Source organism: Citrus sinensis, chromosome 5 (assembly GCF_022201045.2).
Source record: "Citrus sinensis cultivar Valencia sweet orange chromosome 5, DVS_A1.0, whole genome shotgun sequence".
In the NCBI taxonomy this organism is placed as follows: domain Eukaryota; kingdom Viridiplantae; phylum Streptophyta; class Magnoliopsida; order Sapindales; family Rutaceae; genus Citrus; species Citrus sinensis.
In genome coordinates this window covers 27,366,917-27,387,739 of record NC_068560.1, presented here as the reverse complement: position 1 = coordinate 27,387,739, position 20,823 = coordinate 27,366,917, and the positions used below count along the sequence as shown (strand labels likewise).

At 42.0% G+C, this 20,823-nt stretch overlaps 4 protein-coding genes across 4 annotated transcripts; 1 reads left to right on the top strand and 3 right to left on the bottom strand.

The window, feature by feature from the left end:
* Positions 1 to 835: 835 nt before the first annotated feature.
* On the bottom strand, positions 836 to 5,371 carry LOC127902397 (uncharacterized). The gene is made up of 6 exons (XM_052441305.1): positions 3,634 to 5,371; positions 2,479 to 2,532; positions 2,312 to 2,379; positions 2,042 to 2,094; positions 1,252 to 1,811; positions 836 to 1,026 (listed from the first exon to the last, which is right to left on the bottom strand). Exons 1-6 carry the CDS (start codon positions 5,369 to 5,371, stop codon positions 836 to 838), a joined length of 2,664 nt encoding a protein of 887 aa, XP_052297265.1.
* A 2,140-nt stretch (positions 5,372 to 7,511) lies between these two features.
* Positions 7,512 to 11,124, bottom strand: LOC102628408 (putative UDP-glucuronate:xylan alpha-glucuronosyltransferase 4). The gene is made up of 2 exons (XM_006471905.4): positions 9,817 to 11,124; positions 7,512 to 8,877 (listed from the first exon to the last, which is right to left on the bottom strand). Exons 1-2 carry the CDS (start codon positions 10,661 to 10,663, stop codon positions 7,937 to 7,939), a joined length of 1,788 nt encoding a protein of 595 aa, XP_006471968.3. The 5' UTR covers positions 10,664 to 11,124; the 3' UTR covers positions 7,512 to 7,936.
* A 3,364-nt stretch (positions 11,125 to 14,488) lies between these two features.
* On the top strand, positions 14,489 to 17,557 carry LOC127902396 (uncharacterized). Its single transcript, XM_052441304.1, has 4 exons — positions 14,489 to 14,835; positions 14,896 to 15,381; positions 15,460 to 16,794; positions 17,110 to 17,557. Exons 1-4 carry the CDS (start codon positions 14,489 to 14,491, stop codon positions 17,555 to 17,557), a joined length of 2,616 nt encoding a protein of 871 aa, XP_052297264.1.
* A 1,057-nt stretch (positions 17,558 to 18,614) lies between these two features.
* Positions 18,615 to 20,681, bottom strand: LOC127902395 (uncharacterized). Its single transcript, XM_052441303.1, has 3 exons — positions 20,112 to 20,681; positions 18,954 to 19,724; positions 18,615 to 18,848 (listed from the first exon to the last, which is right to left on the bottom strand). The coding sequence occupies exons 1-3, from the start codon at positions 20,679 to 20,681 to the stop codon at positions 18,615 to 18,617; spliced, it is 1,575 nt and encodes a 524-aa protein (XP_052297263.1).
* Positions 20,682 to 20,823: the final 142 nt, after the last annotated feature.

Genomic DNA, 20,823 nt, shown 5'->3' with positions numbered 1-20,823 from the left:
CTCCAATTTTTTTCTCACACAAGCTTTTACGTGCATTTTCTTTTGATTTTTTTTCAGCACATGCACTTGATTTGATTTTTTTTCTTTTTTTTTTCCTCAACCATAGTCAGGAGCTTTCACTCTACCCCTTAAGGTAGCCTTCTTCTCATGGTAGATTATCCTCTACATACTTGTGGTACATAGGCCCAAATTACTCAAGGATAGCTTCACTCTTAAGGGTTATAGGTAGCTATTTCTGACTTTGGTGCCCGTGTATACTATTTTGTATTGTGGAGATAAGAATCAAGACAAACAGTCATTTACTCTATCTAAAATTCTCAACTCAGGCTGCGTCAATCTCAAATTTCAAGTCAAAATTATGAAAGAACTGATATTAGTGCTCATGGTCTAAAGAATCTCAATCAAGAGGAACTAACACAAGAATCAAGTATAAACTAAGATAATATTCAACCCTTTCTAAAAACCATATTCATTGTCAATCAAATTTTTATCATTGGCTTTTCACATAAAAACAAAAAACAACAAAATTTTTTTTAAAAAATTTCAATTTTTTTTTGGGTTTTTTTTTAACAAACAAAACATACACTATTCCCACCCCCAAACTTATTCGGAACATTGTCCTCAATGTTTCACAAACAAAAGATATGCATGCAAACAAATGAAAGAAATAATAATAATAATAATAAATAATAAAAAGAAAGTTGGAGAGAACACACCTGGATGGGCTGTGAAAGCTTAAAAAAAATGACAACTAAAAAGAAAACATTAGAAAAGAAAAATACTAGAAAAGAAAACCTACTATTAAAATAAAACAAGAGTGCAAAGATGGACTTAATTAATCCTGATAAACAGGATCATCTAAAAGTATCTCCTCAACTTCTGGTGTTCTTAACTCTAAAAATGGTTTTAATCTTTGCCCATTGACCTTAAATAAATCACCATTTTTAGGGTTTTCAATCTCAATTGCTCCATAAGGGAAGACAGTACGAACTATAAAAGGACCAGACCATCGAGAACGTAACTTACCTGGAAAGAGATGCAATCGGGAATTATATAAAAGTACTTTCTGACATGATGTAAAGGCTTTTCTCAAAATGTGTTTGTCATGAAAGACTTTCATTCGCTGTTTATAAATCTTGGCATTCTCATATGCATCATTCCTGATCTCTTCAAGTTCTGCTAGTTGTAATCTTCTCTTGGATCCAGCCTGCTGCATGTCAAAATTGAATTTCTTGATCGCCCAATATGCACGATGCTCCAACTCTACTGGCAGATGACATGCTTTTCCATACACAAGTCGATAAGGTGACATCCCAATTAGTGTTTTAAAAGCAGTCCTATATGCCCACAATGCATCATCAAGTCTCAAAGACCAATCCTTTATATCTGGCCTAACTGTTTTCTCTAGAATCTGTTTGATCTCTCTATTAGAAATCTCTACTTGGCCACTGGTTTGAGGATGGTATGGGGTGGCAATCTTATGTGTAATGGAATATTTGTCCAAAAGAGTTTTGAAAGGTTTATTGCAAAAATGGGTGCCACCATCACTAATGATTGTTCTAGGGAAACCAAAACGAGATAGAATATTACTCTTCAAGAATTTCACTACAACCTTATGATCATTGGTTTTGCACGGAATAGCTTCAACCCACTTCGACACATAGTCTACTGCAACCAATATATACTGATAACCAAAAGATGGAGGGAAAGGTCCCATGAAATCAATACCCCATACATCGAAGATCTCAACCACAAGAATAGGATTGAGTGGCATCATGTTCCTCTTTGAAATGCTACCCATACGTTGGCACCTATCACACAAAGAACAGAAAATATAAGCGTCATGAAAAAGAGTAGGCCAATAAAAACCACACTGTAAAATTTTTGTTGCTGTCTTTTTAGCACTAAAGTGGCCTCCACAAGCTTGTTCATGGAAAAATGAGATAACACTTTGAATTTCATTATCGGGAACACATCGCCTAATAATCTGATCAGCACAATATTTAAATAAATAGGGATCATCCCAAAAGAAGTCTTTCACTTTAGATAAGAACTTTGTTCTATCTTGCTTAGTCCAGTGCTCTGGGATTTGACCTGTAGCAAGGTAATTAACTATATTAGCAAACCATGGTACAACATTTACACTCATAAGTTGCTCATCTGGGAAAGACTCATTCAAAGGTAAAGATTCTGGAATAAATTTAAGATCAAGGCGAGATAAATGATCCGCCACAACATTTTCAGAACCTTTTTTATCTCTAAATTCAATGTCAAATTATTGTAAAAGCAACACCCAACGAATCAATCTTGCCTTAGCATCTTTCTTAGTAAGCAAATATTTTAAAGCAGCATGATCAGTAAAAACAATCACTTTACAACCTATAAGATAAGATCTGAATTTATCAAGTGCAAACACCATAGCTAGCATTTCTTTTTCTGTAGTTGAATAGTTCAACTGTGCATCATTGAGTGTCATACTTGCATAATAAATCACATAAGGCACACGATCTAATCTTTGTCCTAAAACTGCTCCTACAGCATAATCAGATGCATCACACATAATTTCAAAAGGCAAATCCCAATTAGGTGGCTGAATGATAGGTGAAGAAGTCAACAATTTCTTAAGCTTTGCAAAAGCATCAAGACAAGATTCATCAAAGATAAAAGGTACATCCTTAACAAGTAAATTGCATAAGGGTCTAGAAATTTTACTAAAATCTTTAATGAATCTTCTATAAAAACCAGCATGTCCAAGGAAAGATCTTACTTCTTTTACGGATTTGGGATGTGGAAGATTAGAAATTAAATCCACCTTAGCTTTGTCGACTTCTATACCTTTGCTGGAAATTATATGACCAAGAACAATACCTTGTTTTACCATGAAGTGACACTTTTCCCAATTTAGAACCAAGTTCTTTTCTTTACATCTCTGCAAAACTAATGTTAGATGCTGCAAACATTCATTAAAAGAATCTCCATAAACAGAAAAATCATCCATAAATACTTCAAGAAATCTCTCAACCATATCAGAAAAAATGCTAAGCATGCATCTTTGAAAAGTAGCAGGCGCATTGCATAAACCAAATGACTTTCTCATATATGCAAAAGTTCCAAATGGACAAGTAAAAGTAGTTTTCTCCTAGTCCTCTGGAGCTATAGGGATCTGATTATAACCTAAATATCCATCTAGAAAACAATAAAAATCATGACCTGTAAGTCTATCAAGCATTTGATCAATAAATGGAAGAGGAAAATGATCTTTTCTTGTGAATGAATTCAATTTTCTATAATCAATGCAAACACGCCAACCTGTAGTTACTCTAGTGGGAATTAATTCATTATTAGCATTAGTAACTACTGTAACACCAGATTTCTTAAGAACAACTTGTACAGGGCTAACCCAAGAGCTATCTGAAATAGGATAAATAATTCCTGCATCTAATAATTTGATTACTTCAGCTCTTACCACTTCTTTCATGTTAGGATTTAGCCTACGTTGCATCTCCCTAATAGGTTTAGCATTTTCTTCAAGATGAATACTATGCATGCAATCTACTGGATTAATACTTTTAATATCAGCAATGGTCCATCCTATTGCCTCCTTATGCTCTTTTAGAATACCTAACAACTTACCTTTTTGCTCAAGATCGAGGGAAGAAGAAATAATAACAGGTAGAGTGTCAGATTCTCCCAAGAATGCATATTCCAAAGTGTCAGGCAGTGCTTTGAGTTCCAATTTTGGTGGTGCCTCCGCAGATGGGCCAATTTTCTTATCAGAATGAGGCAGTAATTCTGACTTTGTCTTCCATTTAGTTGTGTCCGTAATTAGAGGTGCATCAAGTAAAGCGCTGATTTCTGCAATTGCACTGTCATCATTAAAAGATAAATCAGAATGAGTTAGACATGCCTCTAATGGATCATCATTATGATTAGAAATGAATGAATCTTCTACTAATTCCTCTATCATATTCGCTTCAACAAATTCATCTTCTTCTTGTGGCTGCTTGGTAACATTAAAAATATTCAATTCCATGGTCATATTACCAAAAGATAGCTGCATGTTTCCATTCCTGCAATTAATAAGAGCATCAGCTGTAGCTAAGAAAGGACGACCTAGAATAACTGGGGTGTGTTTCTTAGGATCCTGTACATGCTGAGTATCAATAACAATAAAATCAACAGGATAATAAAATTTATCAATCTGTATCAACACATCCTCTATAATACCACGAGGTATTTTCATTGACCTATCCGCAAGTTGCAAAATAATAGAAGTTGGCTTTAACTCACCTAATCCAAGTTGCATGTAAACAGAAGAAGGTAAGAGATTAACACTAGCACCCAAATCCAATAATGCTTTATTAAAAAATTTGTTCCCTATAACACATGAGATAGTAGGAGAACCAGGATCCTTAAATTTTGGTGGCATTTTACATTGAAGTAAATTGCTAGTTTGTTCAGTTAAAAACGTCTTTTTAGTGACATGTAAATTTCTCTTTTTAGTGCATAAATCTTTCAAAAACTTGGCATAGGAAGGAACTTGCTTAATGGCATCGAGTAAAGGGATGTTTATACTTACCTGTTTGAAGATTTCCATAATCTCACCTGTTGAAGTCCCTTTCTTTACCTTTGTTAACCTTTGAGGAAAATGAGCCTTAGGAATGTAAGCTGGTGGGCCACTCTCTTTTAGATCATTTGGTGATGAGTCTCGTGATGGAACTGGATCTGAAGAAGTAGGCTCAGATGTCTTCCTTGTTTGAACCTCTACTTCGTTGTCAAATAATTTTCCTCTTCTCAAGGTCATAACAGATTTTGCTTCTTCCTGTTGATGGCTTGAACTCGATCCAACTTCGTGCACTCCTTTGGGATTAGGAATTGGTTGACTTGGAAATTTTCCTTTTTCTCTCTCAGCTACAGTAGTTGCTAATTGACCCAATTGATGTTCAAGCTTTAGAATAGCTTGAGTGTTTGACTGAAAAGCTTGTTGGGTTGACTGAATGAAACTTTGAAGTGTATCCTCTAAAGAAGGCTTTCTTTGTTGAGGTGCAACAAATTGAGACATAGGTTGTTGGGCAGGAGGATGTACTTGGTTAGGAGGGACAAATTGTTGATTGGGCATGTTCAACTGTTGTCCTCCTTGGTTTGACAAAGGTTGATTTTGTTTCCAAGAAAAATTAGGGTGATTCCTCCAATTAGGATTATATGTGGGTGAATATGGATTATTGGGGGTTTTCTCATATGATTGTAAGGCATGTACCTGCTCAGAATAAGCCTCTTGATAGGCTAGTAATGATGGACAATTCTGTGCTGTATGAGACAAGTTAGAACAAAGAGCACAAACCTCATTAGCTACACTAGGATGATGATTCATTGATTGGTTCAGAGCTAAGGCATCTACTTTCCTAGAAAGTGTAGCTAGTTTGGAAACTTCCCAATTTTATGTATAAACCTAGCTGCAAAAATTTTTTTTGAAATGCCTTGAAAACCTGTAACATTATATCCGAATAATTATCACATAACTTGTGCTTGTAACTTAATGCGATTGCAGTGCATTCGTTAAGTGCACACTTATCCGGCCATTTTGGCGGAACAAATTCTTTTGCTTCTCTCAAAATGTGCATAATAAATAGTAATATGAACAAATACCTATTCATGAGTGTTAAGATATTTTTGCATATCTTTTTTTTTAAGGACTAAAAGTGATTATTCATTTTGTTGATGCCCATTTACAATATATGTATGTATGTATGTATGTATGTATGTATGTATGTATGTATGTATGTATGTATGTATGTATATATGTATCTTGCTACCATGATCGTTGAGGTATGATCATGAATAACATCTACCGATGGTGTTTGGTTCAGAAAACAGATTATTATTAAAGCATAACTATAAGACTTTTCAAATGAGACTTTACTTCTCATATAAAAAGCTACATAAGTATGGCAGAATTTTGGGGGCTCTATCAAAGAATAGAGAAATAGAAGGAGAAACAAATGGAATAATTAAGAAGAGGAATGAGATTCCGTTGTTTGGTTACAACTGGAAATCAAACATGAAAAAGGAACTGGTTTCTTCTTTTTTTGATGACAAAATACACTTTGGCTTGAAAAAAAATCAATTTGATATTTAACGGAAAATTCAAAGTAAAATCAAATTCATTTGTAATACAAGTTCATTTGATTCATAAAATTTCACATATAGAATAAAATTTATAGATGTTTCAAATACAAATACATATTACTATTCAAAATAATAAAAATTTTTACTGCAAAAGAAAATTTTATTAAAAAAATAAAATAAAAATAAAAACCTCGTTGAATGATTATTTGCTAGGATTAGAAAAATTTATGTGATAAGCAAAACGAGATGAAACCACAATCTCAACCCCCAACAGTTTAGTCTCACAAGAGCTCTCTCAAACTTGTGCTTTCCCCCATTCATTCTCTTTACAAATACAAGACTCGCAAAAAATAATAATAATGATAATAAAAATGACCCAATACCTAATCACAAGATAATGAAAATATAGATAACAGATTAAAAAAGCATGTGCCTATCCTAATTCCTGCTCTGCTAAGCCATTTACGTAATTCCTTTTTGGCTGAAAACATTGCTTTCCCAACAAATTAATCAGTTAGACAAATATATTTAATTATTATAATGGTTTGATGACATAATTATATGTATGTATGTGTCAAACTCATGATTTGTCTTCTGTATTTTGCACTGCTGCAGGGCAATGAGCAGACAAAATAATACGTTCACTTGTTGCTATATCCTCGAAGACTACCAGAAGGAAGATGGTGTCGAAGTGCAAGAGGAAAAGATTTCCTGGGAGAACTCTTAGGGGAGGACAGTCTTTCATGGGTGGAAAGGCTTTCAGGCCTTTCAAGGCCAAGCCAGCTCCTGAAGCCAAAGGGAAGAAATCCAAGGCTTAGGTTGCGATTCTTTTTTTTTTTTTTTTTTTAATTTGAGATCTGAATAGATCTTAATTTAGCTGAAGTCTAAATAGGTTTGAATAAAAATTTCCGAATGATATGTTTGTTTTTTTTTTCTTTCAACATCTGAAGAGAAAAATTTAAAAGCTAGTAGTTTGACATAAATCCTTTTAAGTGGTGTATATATTTGTTCTTCACAATTTATAATTTTCACAGGTTGATTAGTTTGGTAGCATTAAAAAAAATATTATTGTTGATCTTAATTTAATTTTTTATTAAAAGATGTAATTATAACATCAAATTTTATTACAAAGTCAACATTGTTATTTTATTTCTGATTCATCACAATGAACATAGTTTGATTTGTTCAAGATTTCAGTTTATCTAATGTTATCATGTGAATAAAAATTTAAAGCAATTAAAAAATAACTTCAAAAATAATACAAAAATATTAGGTTTATACATAAAATTGGAATAAATGAATTGTTAAGGGTAATTTTGAGATTTGAAATTAAAAATTTTCATTTAAACTTAATACTTCAAATAAAAGTGAACTTTTTCTACTTTTTAAATTCAGATAAAATTGTCTGAAAATAAGTGATAAGTTAAAAAAAACCTAAAATGAACAATTGTCTGAAAAAAAAAAGTTAAATTCAGATTTCAGATAAAAAAAAAAACAGTGCCTTAGTTTAGTTCATCTATTAAATCCCGAGAAACCAATTGCAGAACTAGTGGGAAATCAAATATTTGTTAGTGGAAACAAATACGAAACTGGTCCTCAAATTAATGTGTAATGCATTTTGCAAGAAATTTGATAGCCTGATTTTGTTGTCCGTGTCCTGAACTTTTCAAGTTACCAAACCAGACAATTATGAAATTTTGCTACTCAATCTTGTATTGTTGTATTTCTTTGCTTCCAGTTTTCTTGATCAGAACAAACAACATAAATAAATGCTGCTATATTAAAAAAATTTAAAAATTTCGATCGCCCTTCATTTGTTATCAACAATATGATATTGCCTAGGATCTTTCGGCTTAATCTTCCAGTGCCCATTAGCCAGACTTGCATTCTCAGCAATTCTTCTCCATTTCTTAACCCTTTTATCCATATGCTTTGTTAATGCACAGTACTGTTGCAATTTCTTAGGCATTGCGTCATAAACTTGCCACCATTTCTTATGAGCTGAATCACTGGCAAATATCTGGCGACTCACCATGTCCCAATTGCAATCATAGTCCTTGTAACACATCCATGGCTTTAACCCCAGATAATGAATTGCATAAAGACCATCACCCACTTGATGTTCCTTATCGTCTTGCTTTGAAAACACCTTCAAATGGTTTATTCTCTTAGGCAACCTATGCCACCATGTGAACACTTCATTAAGAAACCCCTGGTCGCCCCCATTGTACGACGAAACCTTAAAGGATTTCAACATCAAATCTTCAAACTTGCACAATGATGGCTCCATCACCATCACCCCAGAGTTGAACAACACTTTGTCATTACCTGCTGCTGATAATTCAGGGTAAAAGAAGAACTCATCGATGTTTTTGAGTACTAAAAGATCAGAATCAATGAAGATAATTTTATCATATTCAATGAGTTGCCATACTCTAAGCTTGCTATAATTCCACTCATTGTATGAATCTTTCTTGGCAAAGGGGCTCCGTATGCGCGAAATCCACTTGGTTTTCCATCCGGCAGCTCTCAGGCCACGGAGAGACTTGCCACTTATTGATTTATCATGAAGGAGAACGAGATCTCTCGTCGAGTTTTTTTGGATTATGCTTTGCGCTAAAGCTATTGCACCACATACATAAGCTTCTGATGAATGTAGAACTGTTACATAAGCTTTTCTTTGATGGTACGTTGTGTAGTTCAGTTTTGCTAGTCTCGCTTGTGACATAAAATATCTCCATATTTCTTTGCCTGTAAATCAAAATAAAAACACTCAAATATTAATTTCAGGTTAATTTTGGAAAATTAAGAAAAATGAATTACATATGAAGGTTTTGAAGAAGTCGTGGCGTCCGAATTACGTAATACTTTCACGGAAATTGAAAGTGCAATTCTCTGATTTACCAAATTTTGATGCCTTGCCAAATTTTCACACAATCAGAATCATGACTGCTGGCTGTATATATTCTGTATCTGTAGATTATTACAACTCTTTAAGGATATCAAAATTGAAGAATAGGTCAAATTTAAACCAATCACACCTAAGCACGAGTTTTACATATTTAATTTGGATTTGTCTCATTTATTAATGCTGAACGAATAATTTACTAAAACTTGAAACTAAAGAAAGCAGTAAATTAAAGACCCACCATGACCAGATAAATCACCCACTAACCCTTTTTTTTTTTTTCCTTCGGAACACCTCAAATTTCCGAAGAAAACTTAAATAAAATCTCCTGCATCCATTTCTTGTGAACATTTTATATTTTTTTATATGCAACAAGCTTTCATTAAAATTTAAGACTCTATCCTCTAGAATAAACTCCAAAACATATATCGATTAAAATCATAATATTTTCGTTCTCACCATAGATTCGCCTATATAAGCGACCATTAAAGTAGGGGGAAAAAGAATGACAATAAGAGCTTAAATACAACTTCGTAAATAATCAAGAAATATGGTAACTTTACTAAAAATACTAAGCAGACAAGAACAACAACCACAAATTCAAAAAGATTTTTATGAAATTTTAAGTCACATTTGGTTAGAAAATTGTACTTGGGATTTCCTTCTTCAAGTGATCACTAGCTTTTCTTCTGTTTCCAAACTACTCACTATCTAAAACACAAACAAAATATTTTCGAAAAACCAGGGCAAAAAAAAAAAAAAAAAGAAGAAGCAAAACTCACCTGTTTGAGCAAAAGCAGGAGCAATTTGGCATGACCCAACAGGCATCAATACTTTATGTTTCAATCGCCTCAAGTCAGGCTTATAGACCCAGTAATCCCCTGCATGCTCCACAAGATCATCACACCTGAACATCTCCACCATGGCCCCACAAGAACCCACAAAGACAACGTACACCGCCCGATCAACATCAGGTTTCACCCACCCACTCTCCACCGCTAGATTCGCCACCACGAGATTCACTTGCAACCTAAACACATCCCTCATCCCACCACCTGCATCCTCATCTCCTCGGCAGGGAACCCTAGCCACTATCACGTCGAGGTACCGGTAATCCTGCGCCGGCATGGGCATCTGCGGGCACGCCGGTGGGGCCCACTTGTGATCTTCATCAATCCACTCCGGGAAAAAGTCTTCCCACTTTTTATCCTCACCCACATGGTCGAAACGTACGTGAACAGTTTCAACATGCATGTCACCACGTACGCTATGATACTCATCATCATCATCATCATCATGGTTTATATTTACTAAACCAACTTTAATTTTGTGACCCTTGATGTGTTTTTGGATAATATCGAGCCATTTGGGTCTGTGTAATAAGTGGTTAGTATTATATTTATTATTTGGCTCGTAAGCCAAATGGGGTTGTTGTTTAGGTTTGAATGACAAAACGACGAGGAAAAGCGAGAAGGAGAGGAGAAGAAGAGAGATTATGAAGAGCTTTTGACTGAAATTTGTGGGTTTGTTAGAAGCAGATGGTGAAGATGATGATGAAGCTGCAGCCATTTGATCGAATTTTGCTTCACGTCTTTGTAGAAAGTTGAAAGATTTGTTTTGAGTCGACATTTTGTTTTAGGAAAATGATATTCGGCCACCACGAGAACATAACGAAGCCAGAAACGCATGTTTCCTCTGCCGTTTCAAAGTTTTAGATTTAAAAATTAAAAACAAATTTTACCATTAAAAAAATAATAAAAGCTAATGAAAAGAAATTAAAAAATCTAAATTATTATCCATCCCCTCACTCACCCCCTCTCTAACTCACCCGCTCTGTCTCTCTAATTCTTATCCCTCCTCTCAGTCACCCCCTCTCTGACTCACCCGCTCTATCTCTCTCAGTCTTACCCACGAAGCTCGTTCCCCTCACACTCACCCGCAAGCTCACTGTCAAAATTTTGGTCAGATCTCAGCTAACACATCATCAAAACCGCAACGATGACGCTAGGCTCAGGAGGATCCAGTGTTGTGGGTCAGTTTCTTCTCTGATCTTGCCCCTTTTTGTTCAATCTGTTTATGCCCTTGATTGATTTATTCTCTTTGTTTTGGGTGGTTTTGTGCAGTCTTATGAACATTTTTTTTGGCATATGTTTGAGGGAAGTACATCGAGGAGACCAGACGTGATGAGCAGGTGGTTGGTGGCAGGGTCCTGCGAGCAGGTGTATCCTGCAAGAGCCAAGTAGCAGGGGAATAGGAGCAGGAGTATTCTGTTTGTCCACGAATATGCCATTCGGGAGGCCGAACTCCTGTCAGAGGCATAAGGTCACTCCTGCTAGGCATGGAGGCGAGGAGACGCAGTCAACGACAGTTGGCAGGACGTGCATTCCTATCCGAGAGTTAAGGCACGAGGGTCATCTCCATTCGCCGACAATGGCGGTAATGGGGCGTCCACACCCGAGAGTGGCGAGAATGACGGGCGTGGACTGCGGAAGATCTGGATTCAGAGGAAGCCTATAAAAAGGTAACCAACGAAGGTAAAAGGGTTAGAATTTTTGCTATTTGAACTAAGAAAAAGAGAACTCTAAGAACTGAGATTACAGAAAAGCCATAAGATCTGTGGCAAGCGTTCCCAGAACCTTCACATCTGACTTGAGTGTCGGAGGGTTTACGCCGGGAAAACAACCGGCGTGCTCTGATTCGTTTCTGTGAACGCAGGGATACTTGGAGAAGAAAGCATACGAGGAGAGATCCTGACCGAGGTGAAGTTGATCGAGCAGATATCCTGGTCGTAGGACGAGTATAACCAGAATCTCGCATCAACATTTTGGCGCCGTCTATGGGGAGCTGAGTAAAAAGCTTCCGTTGATAGCAAGAAGAGGAGTGAAGCAAGTGAAAAGTAATGGAGACAGGAGGAAGTAGTGCACAAGGGGGTGATATGAGGCTGAACGATTCCGTGACGCTGAGGGAGATAGCCAGCGAAGCCAGGGAAAAAGCCATGTTCGACCGGATGGAACGGATGGAAAAACAGATGGAGACCCTGACAACCATCCTGCATGAGTTGCGGAGTGAACGAAGGGTAACCCAGGAGGAAATGGTGAGAGGTGGTGGAGTGGCACCAGGTCCCGATGGTACAAGGAGAAGTCAAACCACCGGGAGACTTGGTGGTGAGAGAGGTAACATACCTCTGCGGGGAGAATTCCATAGAGACGAAGAGCAATCCCCGGCAAGACAGATTTTTTACGAGGACGATGGGGTGGCGAATGCAGAAGAAACAGAGTTGAGGCAACACTTGCATGATGTAGAGCAAGAGAGGGATCAAGTTGCAGCACGTGACCCTGGTCGTGCAGTGCAGCTGGAGGAGGAAGTGCGCAGACTAGCGCAGATAATTGACGATATGCAAGAGAGGAGCAGAGCTCCTGGTTGGAGGATAATGCTGGACGGAGAATCACCGCTCGCAGCAGATATCATGAGGGCAGTTATTCCGAGAGATTTCCATCTCCCGGACCTTAGATATTCGGGACGAACTGATCCGCTGGTGCACATAGAATGCTTCAATGACATAACGGGGGTACAAGGATTATCTCAGCCCCAAAGGTGCAGGGTGTTCCCACTATCCCTGGAGGGACGTGCACGCGAGTGGTACAGGAAACTTCCTCGGGGCAGCATTAAAACCTTCGAGCAGATGTGCCAGGAATTCGCAGAGCAGTTTAGTGGGGCAATGGCACCAGAAGATGCCATGATGGAGCTGAAAAGCATGAAACAGGGGGAGCAAGAAACCCTTCGGGAATTCATCAAGAGGTTTCATCGTGCTGTCCTCGACTTGGGAGCCTTCAACCACCCTCAGGCATTAAGGGGATTGAAAGAAGGAGTGAAGATAGGAAGGCTGTGGTACAACTTGAGAAGCCCAGCTATCCAGACGTATGCGGCCGCATACGAGCAGGCTAAGAGAGATATTGAGATTGAAGGGGAGAAGGCAGCACGAATTAAGATAGACCAGTTAGAAGGGTTGGGGAGGAAAGAGAAGAAAGCATTACCGGGGAATGGGCCGATCAGGAGAAGGAACCACCAGGCCTCGGATAGTGGAGCAGGAGGTCGGGTAATTGCTTACCAGCCTCATCAGAGGCCACCACAGTATCAGCGCAGCAGGGCGCAGCCTCCTCGCTCCCCAGCTAGGGAGCCTTGGAGAGGGCATGATTCATCATATGGTGGTCATCAACACTCCCACGGTGGCAGAGGGAGCAGACCAGAGGTACTGCCACCGCACCCAACTCAGAACGGAGCAAACAGAGAAAGAGCAGTGAACCTAATTGACCAGAACCGGGACTATGGGCGGTACACTTCATTGAAGATGTCCCTGGCCGAGGTGTACGAGGCCATAAAGGATTGAGGGTTGCTATACCTCCCGGCTCCGATAACCAAGCTACCCAGCAGGAGGGATATGGGACGCTATTGTAAGTTCCATGGCACTCATGGCCACACCACAGCAGATTGCAGAGATCTTAAGACCCAGGTTGAAGATTTGGTGAGAAATCGGTATCTGGACGAGTTTGTAGATGGGACCATCCCAATGGTAGCCTCAACAAGTGAAGGGGAGTAGAGTGACAGGAACTTGAGACGCGAGCAGCCCGCAGTGAGGGTTATAGCGGGGGGTCCGACATTGGCCGGAGACTCCAATAGGTCGAGGAAGAATTATGCTAGATACGCCATGACCAGCAAAGAGGTATTCTTCAACACCCCAGCAGCCAAACGTGCAAGAGTCAGGCAAGTGCCAATCATGTGGACAGATGAGGATGAAGAAGGGATCCTATACCCCCACGAGGATGCTTTGGTCATCAAGGCCACTGTCGCTAGCAAGAAGTTTGACAGGATACTGGTTGACACAGGGAGTTCAGTTGATGTGTTGTTAAGTCAACCCTGGAGGAGATGGGAATAGCAGACCTGAAGTTGGATTACACCAATACCTCCTTGAAGGGGTTTGGAGGAGGAAGGCTGGTCCCTCTGGGCGTGGTCGAGCTGCCTATCACGATTGGGAGCTCCCCGACAGAAAGGACAATGATACTGGACTTTGTGGTAGTGGATGAGGAAGGTCCTTACCAGATGATCCTAGGTCGGCCATTTCTGAGGATGAGCAAAGCGGTGCTATCCAACCATTATCTGGCTCTGAAGTACCAGGTGAATGGGGTAGTTGGAGTGGTACGAGGAGACCAGAGGATCGCAAGAAGCTGCTACTCCTCGGCGGCAAGGGAAGCAATGCAGATAACATCGCTCGATACCCGAGTGGAAAACAAGAATGGCAGACAAGAACCTGTAGAGGATCTGGAAACAGTAAGCCTGGGACCAGAGAATCCGGGAAAGACGATCAGAATCGGGTCGAGACTTAAGGGAGAGCAAAAGCGGGAGTTGGTGAAATGCTTACAGACTCATGCAGATGTGTTTGCTTGGACACATGAAGACATGCCAGGGATTGACCCTGAGGTGGCATGTCATAAGCTGGCAGTAAAGAAAGGTGCTCGGGCAGTAAGGCAGAAGAGGAGGTGCTTCAACCAGGAGAGGTATGAGGCTATAAATGGCGAGGTGGAGAAGCTCTTGAGAGTAGGGTTCATTCGGGAAGTCAATTACCCTGAATGGATATCGAATGTAAATGGCAAATGGAGGATGTGTGTGGATTTCACGGACCTTAATAAGGCGTGCCCAAAAGACAGTTTCCCTTTACCAAAGATCGATCAGCTAGTAGATTCAACGGCTGGACATGGTCTGCTTAGTTTCATGGACGCGTTCTCGGGATACAACCAGATTCCCATGTACGAGCAGGATGAGGAGAGCACGGCTTTCATCACTAACCAGGGTTTGTTCTGTTACAGGGTAATGCCATTTGGTCTAAAAAATGCTGGGGCCACCTATCAGAGGCTGGTGAACAAAGTCTTTAAGCCGTTGATTGGGAAAACCATGGAGGTGTACGTGGATGACATGATCACCAAGTCCAAAATCCCGAAGGAACACGTCAGACACCTCGAGGAGACATTCGGGCTTTTGAAGAAGTATAAGATGAAGCTCAACCCGGAGAAGTGCGCCTTTGGGGTCGAGTCAGGGAAATTCCTTGGATTCATGGTGAGCCATAGGGGGATTGAAGCAAATCCCGAGAAAATCCAGGCAATTGTGCAGATGAGGTCTCCCCGTAACCTGAAGGAGATGCAGAGCCTCACGGGTAGGTTGGCGGCGCTGAGCAGATTCATATGCAGGGCTACAGATAAGTGTCAGCCATTCTTTCAAGTGATAAGGAGGGGAAAGAGAACAGAATGGACACCAGAATGCGAGGAAGCCTTTCAGAACTTGAAGCAATACTTGCAGTAAGCTCCACTGCTGTCCACACCGAGGGATGGGGACAAGTTATATCTGTATTTGGCGGTATCGGATCGGGCCGCCAGTTCTGTTCTGGTGAGGGAGGAAGAAGGAGTTCAGTATCCGATATATTACACCAGCAAGGCCCTGCTCGATGCTGAGACCAGATACCCACCGTTGGAGAAATGGGCACTTGCCCTTGTGGTTGCTGCTCGGAAGTTGAGGCCATATTTTCAAGCATTCCCAGTCTCGGTAATAACAAACCAGCCGTTGCGTCAAACTCTGCACAAGCCAGATGCTTCAGGTCGGCTCGTCAAGTGGGCTATAGAGCTGAGCGAGTTCGACATAGACTACAAACCCCGAGCAGCGATAAAGGCTCAGGCAATGGCCGATTTCGTAGCAGAATTTACAGAGCCTGAAGTATGTTTAGACCAACGAGATGTAGTTGCAGACAGTGGCGAAGCTCAAGTATGGCAAATGTCTATAGATGGGTCATCAGGGGAGCAGGGATCAGGAGCAGGGATTGTATTGGAAGGCCCGGAGGGGGAGGAGATCTCTTATGCTGTAAAGTTAGAGTTCGCAGCAACGAATAACCAGGCAGAGTATGAAGCCTTGATAGCAGGGTTGGAACTGGCTAAGGCCGTGAGAGCAGATAGAGTGAAAATCAGAACTGATTCCCAGCTGGTTGCGAATCATGTCAGTGAAAGATTCCAACCGAGGGAGGAAAAGATGGAGCAGTACCTGAAGATAGTCAGGCAGATGATGGGGAAATTCGAAGCGGTGGAGGTGGTACAAATCCCTAGGGAGCAGAATAGTCGAGCAGATATTTTGGCCAGGATGGCAGCGGTAGCAGACCCAAAGATGCCAAAGTCGGTCCCTCTGGAGGTGAAGTCCATCCCAAGTATCGAGCAGAATTTGGAGGTACTGCGAATAGAACAAAAATGCTCATGGATGGAGCCGATAGTTTCATACCTTAGAGATGGGGTACTACCACCAGATAAGCTGCGAGCTCGGAAGATTAGAGCCCAGGCCTCGAGATACACGATGATTGATGGGATACTCTATCGGCGAGGATATACACTGCCGTTCCTTCGATGTTTGGACGAGGACGACGCGGATTACGTACTGAGAGAAGTACATGAAGGAATTTGCGGGAACCATTCTGGTGGGAGATCCCTGGCCCATAAGGTTTTAAGGCAGGGATATTTCTGGCCGACAATGCACCAGGATGCACAGGAGAAGACCAGGAGCTGTGTAAGCTGCCAGAGTTTTGCAAATTTCCCCAGCCAACCACCAGAGAAGCTCACTTCTATGGTCTCCCCTTGGCCATTTGCTCAATGGGGAATTGATCTGATTGGCCCACTGCCAAAGGGACGAGGAGCAGCAACGCATGCCATAGTTGCTATAGATTACTTCACGAAGTGGATAGAGGTCGAAGCCCTTAGCAGGATCACAGAGAAGAAAACGACAGACTTTGTGTGGAGAAACCTGGTCTGTCGATACGGGATCCCAAATGCCCTGATAACGGATAATGGCAGGCAGTTCGATAATCACAGCTTCAGGGATTTCTGCCAAAACCTCGGGATAGAGCTGAAGTATTGCTCGCCAGCTCACCCGCAATCGAATGGACAAGTAGAAGCAGCCAACAAGGCCATCAAGAGGCTTTTGAAAACCAGGCTTGGAGCAAAAAAGGGTGCATGGGTTGATGAGCTGTCAGGTGTGCTATGGGCATACAGAACAACCCACAAAACAGCAACTGGGGAGACACCGTTCGCCTTGGCTTTTGGACATGAAGCGGTCGTGCCAGCTGAGATAGGAACGACCACACATCGGACAGACCATTTTAATGAGCAGGAGAACGACGAGCAGATATGTTTGAATCTTGACCTGCTAACGGAAAAGAGGGAGCTAGCAGCCGAGCGATCAGTCATTTACCAGCAGAGGGTTGCCCGGTATTATAACCAGAAGGTGAACATACGACAGTTCAAGGTCGGAGATTGGGTGTTAAGGAGAGTGAATCAGAACACCAAAGACTCGACTCAAGGAGTGCTCGGCCCGAATTGGGAAGGGCCATATAGAGTCAAGCAGCTAGTTGGTCCGGGAGCTTACAAGCTGGTTCGCATGGATGGCCACGAGGTGAAGCGCCCATGGAACGCAGCACATCTCAGGAAATATTTCCAGTAAGAGTCATTAATATTTTCAAGTTCTTTCTGTTCGTATTTGCCGTTATTTATTTTATGACCAAGCAATTTCATGTAAGTTGAATCTTCCAATTAATGGAACGTCGAGGAATTTCAGTCACTTGCAACTGTGAAAATTTCTAAGGCATGCAAAGGCTCGTCAAGTCTCAAAGCCTGTTTATGGCGAGACAGAAGCCAAGCGTGCCAGGGTCTGCTCGACCACGCGAAGGCGAGCAGAATCCCCAAGCATCGAAAAAATTTCTAAGGCATGCAAAGGCTCGTCAAGTCTCAAAGCCTGTTTATGGCGAGACAGAAGCCAAGCGTGCCAGGGTCTGCTCGACCACGCAAAGGCGAGCAGAATCCCCCAGCATCGAAAAAATTTCTAAGGCATGCAAAGGCTCGTCAAGTCTCAAAGCCTGTTTATGGCGAGACAGAAGCCAAGCGTGCCAGGGTCTGCTCGACCACGCGAAGGCGAGCAGAATCCCCCAGCATCGAAAAAATTTCTAAGGCATGCAAAGGCTCGTCAAGTCTCAACGCCTGTTTATGGCGAGACAGAAGCCAAGCGTACCAGGGTCTGCTTGACCACGCGAAGGCGAGCAGAATCCCCCAGCATCGAAAAAATTTCAAAGGCATGCAAAGGCTCGTCAAGTCTCAAAGCCTGTTTATGGCGAGACAGAAGCCAAGCGTGCCAGGGACTGCTCGACCACACGAAGGCGAGCAGAATCCCCCAGCATAAAAAAAAAAAAAATTTCTAAGGCACACAAAGGCTTGTCAAGTCTCAAAGCCTGTTTACGGCGAGACAGAAGCCAAGCGTGCCAGGGTCTGCTCGACCGCGCGAAGGCGAGCGGAATCTCAAGCATCGAAGAATTTTCCAAGGCATGTGGCAAAACCATATGCCAAGCCAGAACCTGCTCGACCAGACAAGACGAGCAGATTCTCAAACGGAAAATAAGTCATTATTACAACACAAGAAAGTAATCAAAAACATCTTTATTAATTGTTAGTAATTAATAGAAGAGATAATCGTCACAAAAATTGTTCATTACAGTACAAGAAATATATTAAGAAGATGGTGGATCAGTAAGCCGAGCAGCATCGGTTGGCTGGACCTCCTCAGGTACAGGGGGGGTATCACCAGTAGCATCCAGGGGGGTGCTCGCCTCGCCAACGGCAGCAGGGACTGCACGAGGAGGAGAGTTTTCCTCCTCAATCACGATCGGCTCTACCCCTTCAGCATCTTCCTTGGCCGCTTCCTCATCCATATGTTGAGCAACACCAGCTGCAAGGTCATCCATCTTCAGATCAGGGTGTTGCTTCCCGAGGACGGCCATGATGCAACGATAAGAATGCCGAAGTCCCTGGTCGTACTGATTGTCGGCCTCCTTCTCCAAGTTCTCGACCTGAGCTCGGTGGGAGTCGCGGAGAGATTCGAGCTGGGCCTCATACATAGCCTTCTGCCTTTCCAGATCCTCCTTGACCTTCGTAAGCTCCTCCTCGAGGGTAATGGCCTTTGCTTGAGCAAGTGATTCTTGCTCTATCAGCTTCAGATTCTCGAGATTCAACTCCCCTGCTTTCTTCTCGGCCACGTCAGCTCTGGTCGTCGCCGATTGAATATCTTCCTTCATCTTCCGGTCGTAGCGGCTAACCTTAGCCTTGTAATAGGTAGTCATGCAGCTGAGGTGGAAAGCGCTATACTGCATGGCCCCCACCAGCTCACCCAAGGTGCAGCCGTCAAAGTCCTCCAGGTCCTTTTTGCTCACGAGTTTAGATAACTCATTGAGGTAGGGGACCAAGTGTTCTGCTCGGCTGTCAGGTAACCGAGATCGAGGCCCGACAGGAGGAGAAGAGGAAGCAGGATCCGTGGCTGCTCCACTAGTCTCCCCAATTTTGGCAGGAGCAGGAGGTAAAGTCTTCAAGGGAGAGACTTGCTGCACGATGTTGGCCCGCTTTGCAGAAGGGGCGTCCTTGTTCTGGTCCTTCTTCGTGGTTTGAGGTCGAGAACGTTTCCTGTTCAGAGCCCCAATCACGGCGTCCTCCATCTTATGGCCAGGTAGTATCAAGCGAGACTCGAGGAAGTTGTAAGTAGTTAACAGCTCTCGGCTCGGGCAGGAATTGACTAACACAGCCTCAACCTGTTTGAGCTGACCAGGTTGGAGCGGGAAATGAACACCCTAGGAAACTACAACACAAACGAGCAGATTGGAAATGGACACTTGGTTAGAGACAAGCCAATAAAGTAAGAACAATTATGGATACAAGACATCTAAAGCGAGCAGGCAACCTGGGACCGTGAAACGGGGTGGGACCCGATAATCCTTCCCGTCCATTTGTGCAACCTGACCCCAAGGACCCCCAGCAAAAAAGAACTTTCTCTTCCAATTCCCACCACCACCAGTAGGGAGGTCGGTTATAGGTTTCCTGGTCTTGGTACTAGATTGGAAATAGTACCAGCCGGCATCTTTGGGGCTGCTCTTTAGCTGATACAGGTGCTTCACCTCATCAATTGTGGGCTCGCTTTGGCAACATCTGTCCCACAATATGAACAGACTAGAGAGTACTCTCCATCCGTTTGGGTTCAACTGACCACTAGATAGATTCAGCCCGTTAAGTATTCGGGCAAAGTAAGGTTGCAAGGGACACCTCAGCCCATACTTAAAGCTATCCAGATACAGGGTAACGTATCCCCTAGGAGGCCGGCTAGGAGCATCCTTCTTTCCTGGGATCTTAAGAGGTATTTCACCAGGAATACTATACCTAAGCCGGAGGTCATCGAGCTCACCAAACGTGGTCGTGCACGTCATATAATCAATAGCGTAATCCCGCGATAGGGCTCTACCTCCTATTGTACTCCTCTCTTCTGGTCGCGACGCTCCTGATGGGGACACCTCACCAGAATCATCTCCTCGACCCTCACTCAAGGTGTTCTCCGATCCAGAAGATCCCTCTTCATCGCTATTTCCGCTCGAGGAGGTTGTTTGGGGAGACATCCTCCTAGCACTAGGACCAACACTGGATCTAATGGGCTCTAAGGGGATCCCGGGGTCAAAAGCAGGGTCGGTGAGCAGACTAGGCAGGAAGTCCAACTCATCGTCGTCAACCTCAATGACCTTCTCTTTACCTTTCGACATTCCCTAAGCGCTAACCACAACACCACCACCAACTACTACCCGAACAAAAGAGAAGAGAAATTATCTACAACTATCCGAAACCAAGGAGATAGAAGAAGTACCTGAAGTAATGTTTCAGTCGGTGAAAGACAGAGATGGAGGC

Coding starts and splice junctions, on each gene's coding strand:
- LOC127902397 (XM_052441305.1), bottom strand. CDS start 5,371: ATGAATCATCATCCTAGTGTAGCTAATGAGGTTTGTGCTCTTTGTTCT. Junction 2,380..2,478: donor TTATGTGATTTATTATGCAA/GTATGACACTCA, acceptor CTTATCTTATAG/GTTGTAAAGTGATTGTTTTT. Junction 1,812..2,041: donor GAACAAAGTTCTTATCTAAA/GTGAAAGACTTC, acceptor TTTGTGTGATAG/GTGCCAACGTATGGGTAGCA.
- LOC102628408 (XM_006471905.4), bottom strand. CDS start 10,663: ATGTCGACTCAAAACAAATCTTTCAACTTTCTACAAAGACGTGAAGCA. Junction 8,878..9,816: donor TCCTGCTTTTGCTCAAACAG/GTGAGTTTTGCT, acceptor TTTGATTTACAG/GCAAAGAAATATGGAGATAT.
- LOC127902396 (XM_052441304.1), top strand. CDS start 14,489: ATGCCAGGGATTGACCCTGAGGTGGCATGTCATAAGCTGGCAGTAAAG. Junction 14,836..14,895: donor GGATACAACCAGATTCCCAT/GTACGAGCAGGA, acceptor GTTCTGTTACAG/GGTAATGCCATTTGGTCTAA. Junction 15,382..15,459: donor AACTTGAAGCAATACTTGCA/GTAAGCTCCACT, acceptor TCGGGCCGCCAG/TTCTGTTCTGGTGAGGGAGG.
- LOC127902395 (XM_052441303.1), bottom strand. CDS start 20,681: ATGTCGAAAGGTAAAGAGAAGGTCATTGAGGTTGACGACGATGAGTTG. Junction 19,725..20,111: donor TGAACCCAAACGGATGGAGA/GTACTCTCTAGT, acceptor GTAGTTTCCTAG/GGTGTTCATTTCCCGCTCCA. Junction 18,849..18,953: donor GCGACTCCCACCGAGCTCAG/GTCGAGAACTTG, acceptor CCTGATCTGAAG/ATGGATGACCTTGCAGCTGG.